Source organism: Blennius ocellaris (assembly GCF_963422515.1).
Source record: "Blennius ocellaris genome assembly, chromosome: 3".
Classification (NCBI taxonomy): Eukaryota; Metazoa; Chordata; class Actinopteri; order Blenniiformes; family Blenniidae; genus Blennius; species Blennius ocellaris.
In genome coordinates this window covers 28,244,522-28,250,045 of record NC_137652.1, presented here as the reverse complement: position 1 = coordinate 28,250,045, position 5,524 = coordinate 28,244,522, and the positions used below count along the sequence as shown (strand labels likewise).

Here is a 5,524-nt window from a genome sequence, read left to right as displayed (position 1 = left end):
CAAATTCTCAAACTTTCTCTAGACCAGTGTCCTGGTGTATTATTCCGACTTGGAAGTGGAAACTTCCCAATTTCCCAGTTTTCCATCAACACAACATTAAAAATAAAAAAAACAAAACAAATAAAAACAGTGAGATTTTGAAATAGAAGCTGAGGAACCTTGTGGACGTTCTGAAAAAACACCTCAGAGCGAATAAAACCAGTTTAAACTCTCAGGCGACGTGGTGAAGTTCCTCTCCTCACGTCGCCACGTCGTCGTCACGGCGTCGTCACGGCGCCCGGGCGGCAGAACGTTCACAGCAGCAGCGTTGCGGCGGTTGGAATCACCCGCTGATCAGTCTGGACAGGCCGCCGTGCACCTCCGCCTGCACGGCGCCGTACTCCACCACCTCGCCGTCCACCGTGATGACGCCCTTGGCCGAGTGCGGCTCCAGCCGCAGCGCCCGCACCCTGCTGTGCACCAGATGCTGGCAGCCGGCGGCCAGATGTGCGCCCTTCTCCATGGCCAGGAACAGCCGCAGCAGCGCCGCGCGCGAGATCCCGGCCCGGACGTAGAACAGGTGGATGGCGCCGTCGTCCGAGGCGGCGCCCGGCGCCGCCAGCAGGTCCTCCGCCAGGTGGGACTGGTACATGGCCAGCACCAGCACGAAGTCCTCCTCCGGCGCCACCACCCAGTCGGGGGGCAGCGGCCGGTCCAGCGGCGGCAGCAGGGAGTCCGGCGGGCCGGCCGGCGGCCCCGCGGCGCTGCGGGACGGCGTGCTCGCCGCCCGCCGCGCTCTGAGCGAGTTGTTGGAGTGGCAGGAGTTGTGGAGGCTGTGGCGGCAGGGCGAGTCGGCGGGCGGCGGGCTGGGGACGGGCGCCGCCTGGCCGTTGGGGCGCCGGGTCGACTCGCGGCCCCGCCGGGGGCCGTCGTCGTCGTCGTCGTCGTCGCCGGCGGCGACGGGGAGGTACGCCAGCCGGCCCTTGTAGACGCGGAGAGACGCCAGCCTCACCAGCGTGCCCACCGTGAAGCGGGCGGCGCCCACGCGCCGGTACTTCTCGCTCTCCACGTCCACGTCGGCCACGAAGCCCCAGGCCAGCGACAGGAAGGAGAAGAGGCGGGGGCTGGACGGGAGTTGCACCGACACCACGTCCATACGGGACACCAGGCCTCGGCACAGCAGGAAGCCGCAGCTGAGCAGCAGCTCCTCGCCGGACGCCGCGGACCCCCTGCAGGGCGACAACAGGGTCAAACAACTTGTTCCATTGAACCCCTGCAGCTCGTCGCCCTCGGTTACAAACACTGAGCTCAAGTCTGGTTTGGATGTCGGCTACAAAATACGATCAAGAAACACAATAAGATGAAAAATTCATGTCGTCATGGAGACCAGGCTCATTTGATTCAGCATTATTGATTTGAAGGATTTGACACAAAAACATAAGATGCATTTTTCAGGGTTCGATCTGAGGTGTGACCAGGACATGCATGAAAAATCTATGAAATATCAATATGTGAACAGTTTAATTACAATACATGAGGACAAATACAAAGCTTTACTTGTTCTCTGTACGACTGTAGAAATTAGGAGGAAATTGTGAGAATAGAGGCGCCGCAACTCCAGTCTAGTTTTATAATGAATGAAAATCCTTCGTTCTGATCCGAGGCTCCAGGTCCGACTCATTTTCATTGTTTTACGTTGAAGTTAATAGAAATATTGGAGAAACAATGAGGCACCGGGTTGGAAACGCCAAAATAAAAGGAGGCTGCAGGAAGTGTGTCGAGGCTTCTGTGTGTTTTCAGTATAATACGTGAGGAGGAGCAGGGCGGAGCCGCTCGGGGTGTGTGTGTGTGTGTGTGTGTTCAGACAACAAAGCCGTCCCATCTGGGGGACCGGAGGCAGAGGTCAAAGGTCAGGAACACACATGCCCCGGTGGGCCTGCTGTTGCCTCCCTCAGCCAATCACAGCGAGGAGCTCCGGCGCTCCATATTCATGAAGGGCAGCTCCATCAGTGAACAGTGAATGTATCATGAAATAATAAATGTTAGTTATAATGGATTCTTCACAGCGTCGGGGGAGGGGGGGGGGTCAGAGAGGGGGGGGCAGATCAATGAGGGTTAATCTGAATCCTCTGGTTCAGCAGTGACCAGATCCTCTCAACCAGTCACACGTTTGATCAAATCCACTGCTTTAAGGTGTAAAACCTGTAAAGTCAACCGCTATACTTGATTCATCATCTCATCTCTTCTCACTGATATTTCATATATTTCTAGTATAGATCCATATATATATTTAGTATAGTATTACAATTCTAATGGTAAACAAATTGAACAAGAGCATGTCAATAACGTTTTAGGAATTAGTTTTGATGAAAAGCCACATATAAATATCCTGAAGTCCGAATCAGTAAAGAAATATTGACATGATGTGTAAAATCACCTCAGTATTTGATCAGAATTCACACAACTCATTTCAAAACAAACATTGATCCTTTGTTTTTTTAACTTCAGAATTAGACTCATAACTCATCACTCCGTTTACACGACACCAAGTTTTTAACTGGGCTCCCAACGTGGGAAGATTCTGTCATGGATTGATTCTGTCCTGTAAACAAACATGGCCGCCCCGTCACGTTCTGTCCTGTAAACAAACATGGCCGCCCCGTCACGTTCTGTCCTGTAAACAAACATGGCCGCCCCGTCACGTTCTGTCCTGTAAACAAACATGGCCGCCCCGTCACGTTCTGTCCTGTAAACAAACATGGCCGCCCCGTCACGTTCTGTCCTGTAAACAAACATGGCCGCCCCCGTCACGTTCTGTCCTGTAAACAAACATGGCCGCCCCCGTCACGTTCTGTCCTGTAAACAAACATGGCCGCCCCGTCACGTTCTGTCCTGTAAACAAACATGGCCGCCCCGTCACGTTCTGTCCTGTAAACAAACATGGCCGCCCCCGTCACGTTCTGTCCTGTAAACAAACATGGCCGCCCCGTCACGTTCTGTCCTGTAAACAAACATGGCCGCCCCGTCACGTTCTGTCCTGTAAACAAACATGGCCGCCCCGTCACGTTCTGTTCTGTAAACAAACATGGCCGCCCCGTCACGTTCTGTTCTGTAAACAAACATGGCGGCCCCCGTCACGTTCTGTTCTGTAAACAAACATGGCCGCCCCGTCACGTTCTGTTCTGTAAACAAACATGGCCGCCCCGTCACGTTCTGTTCTGTAAACAAACATGGCCGCCCCCGTCACGTTCTGTCCTGTAAACAAACATGGCCGCCCCCGTCACGTTCTGTTCTGTAAACAAACATGGCCGCCCCGTCACGTTCTGTTCTGTAAACAAACATGGCCGCCCCCGTCACGTTCTCGTCTTGTCCTCCACGTCAGTACTTTAACAGTTGAGTCTCTCCCCTGATGGCCTCATCAGTCCACTAGAATATCGCTTCTCTACACTTTCTTCACGTTCACAGCGTATTCTTCTCTACACACACGTCTGGTTTCATTTTAAAAACAAGCACCAGCGCCCCCCGTGGCCCGGCAGACTAACTACATGGTGTCAGTGAGGCAACGCCGCTGCAGTGGAAACACCAGTTTTTTTTTTTCCTTTTCCCAAGGCATTAGGTGTTGTCACATGAAACGTTGCCATGGAAACGGGGCCCGAGTCTGAGCGAGGGGAGTCTGGGAACAAGGCAACAAGCTTCATAAAGTCAGAGACTAAAGCAGAACATGCCTTCTGCTTCTCTTTGATCGTCGCCGTTCTGTTCTTCTACAATCAGCCAAACTTTTCTCCCACATGGAAAGAACCTATATAAACATATATGTTTTAATATAGGTTTTGATGTAGGTTTTTAATATATGTGACATATATAAAATTGGCCGTTTTCCTATATTATATGTACATAAATGCACATATGTACACATATATGTGCATACAGGTACCTATATTGGTACACACATGCACGTATATACGTGTGCATATATGCAGCTATATGTTCTTCTTGCATAATTGTTTTTTAGTTAGTTCTTAGTTATTGCCTTGATAATGTATGACAGTGGCCAAAGTGAGATATGGGCTATATATATGTATATGTGGAAATAAAGAAGCAGTACAGGAGACCTATATGGCCTGTATATTCACATATACGCACCTCAATTTTGCCTATATGTGCTGCATATATACGCATATATGCAGCACATATGTGCATATAAACTGCTTATAGGTTTCATATATGCGCATATATCCTCATATAGGTTCTTTCCATGTGGGCTGCCCGCCGCTGCTGTGCAGCGTCGCTGATCCACCAGAGGAGGGAGACTCGCTCACATCCAACCTTCCCACCTGTGGGTCCAGAAAGACACCCTGCAGCCTCTATAGGGGGGCCAGTTAACCCCCCCCCCCCCCACATGCTGCTCGCCGTGTTGCGCAACACCAGGTACATTGTGGCCGTCACTCGTTTGATGGGCGCCGCCCCGGTGAAGCCCACATTCAGCCGGGAATAATGAGGGCTACAATCATCTGGCAGGCAGGAGGCAGAGGGGGAGAGCTTCTGGATGCCCCCGGAGAGTGTGGGGGGGGGGGGTAAACAATACACAGTCTGGTCCCTTCCCCTCATTGTCGCTGCCGCTCTGGCTGGACCGACATTGTTTGATGAATGGATGAATGAACGAGGCCTTTTCTGGTGAAGACAGTCTAGATTTCACTGCTTCTCTTCCTTCTTTGGCTTTAATTCTGCCGAGCAGCGAAACGTAAGACGGCAGCAGGACGGGCTTCATGCTGCAGGAGGCAAAGAGAAGAACTAATATAACTAGAACTAAATAACAGCGAGAGAAGAAGATGAAGTTCATGCGGAATACGAACATGAGGAGCAGCTTAAAGCGGAAGCGCCTCAGGCTCGGAGGCCACAGTGGCTTTAGATTCAAAAGGGCAAAACGCAAAAGGAGAGGAAGACGAGGAAGAACCTTTACTGAGGAAACAGGTCAGGGACAAACCTGGATCTGATGTGACCTGAACTTTCCACAGCACACATTCCAGAAGTGAAGAAGTCTGTGTCTTTAAAGCAAAAAAAATTAAATAAAAAAGAAGCTCATGTTCTCTCTTTATCAAACCTAAAGCATGTGATTGTGATGCGTGTCATGGTTGGACGTCAATAGTTCAACATTTGAACATGAGGTAACGGCAACATCTGTGTGAATTAATTGCGATTAATCACATTTTTTCTTTTATGTTTAAATTCCGTCTTTTCCGAGGAAAGAAGGAAAAGAAAAAAGAAAAGAGAAAAAAGGAGAAAAAAGAAGAAAGAAAAAAGGGAGAAAAGGAGAAAAAGAAAAGAGAGAAATAAATCCAGTCTTGTCACATTTCTCATGTGTTTTTCTGTGTATTTTAAGTGGTTGATGTTTAATGAGTCGACTTGGTTTGAGCCTCAGACCCTCCGGGGGGCGTCACTCAAACTCAAATGATAAACTCCACAGATTACAAACTGTTTTCACTTGTTGACCCAAGTTAAAAATCACAAAACAACTTTTTTCTGAAGGTCAAGACTCAGGTGACCT

General features: G+C 50.1%; 1 protein-coding gene across 1 annotated transcript in view; it reads right to left on the bottom strand.

Moving 5' to 3' along the window:
• Nucleotides 1–322: 322 nt before the first annotated feature.
• Nucleotides 323–5,524, bottom strand: part of LOC308145183 (sphingosine kinase 1-like) — a gene marked incomplete at both ends in the record, with an annotated part of 45,212 nt that continues 40,010 nt past the window's right edge. Inside the window, one exon of the mRNA XM_080516545.1 lies at nt 323–1,208. Within this exon, the coding sequence (XP_080372671.1) occupies nt 323–1,208 (886 nt within the window). The remainder of the gene's footprint in view (nt 1,209–5,524) is intronic.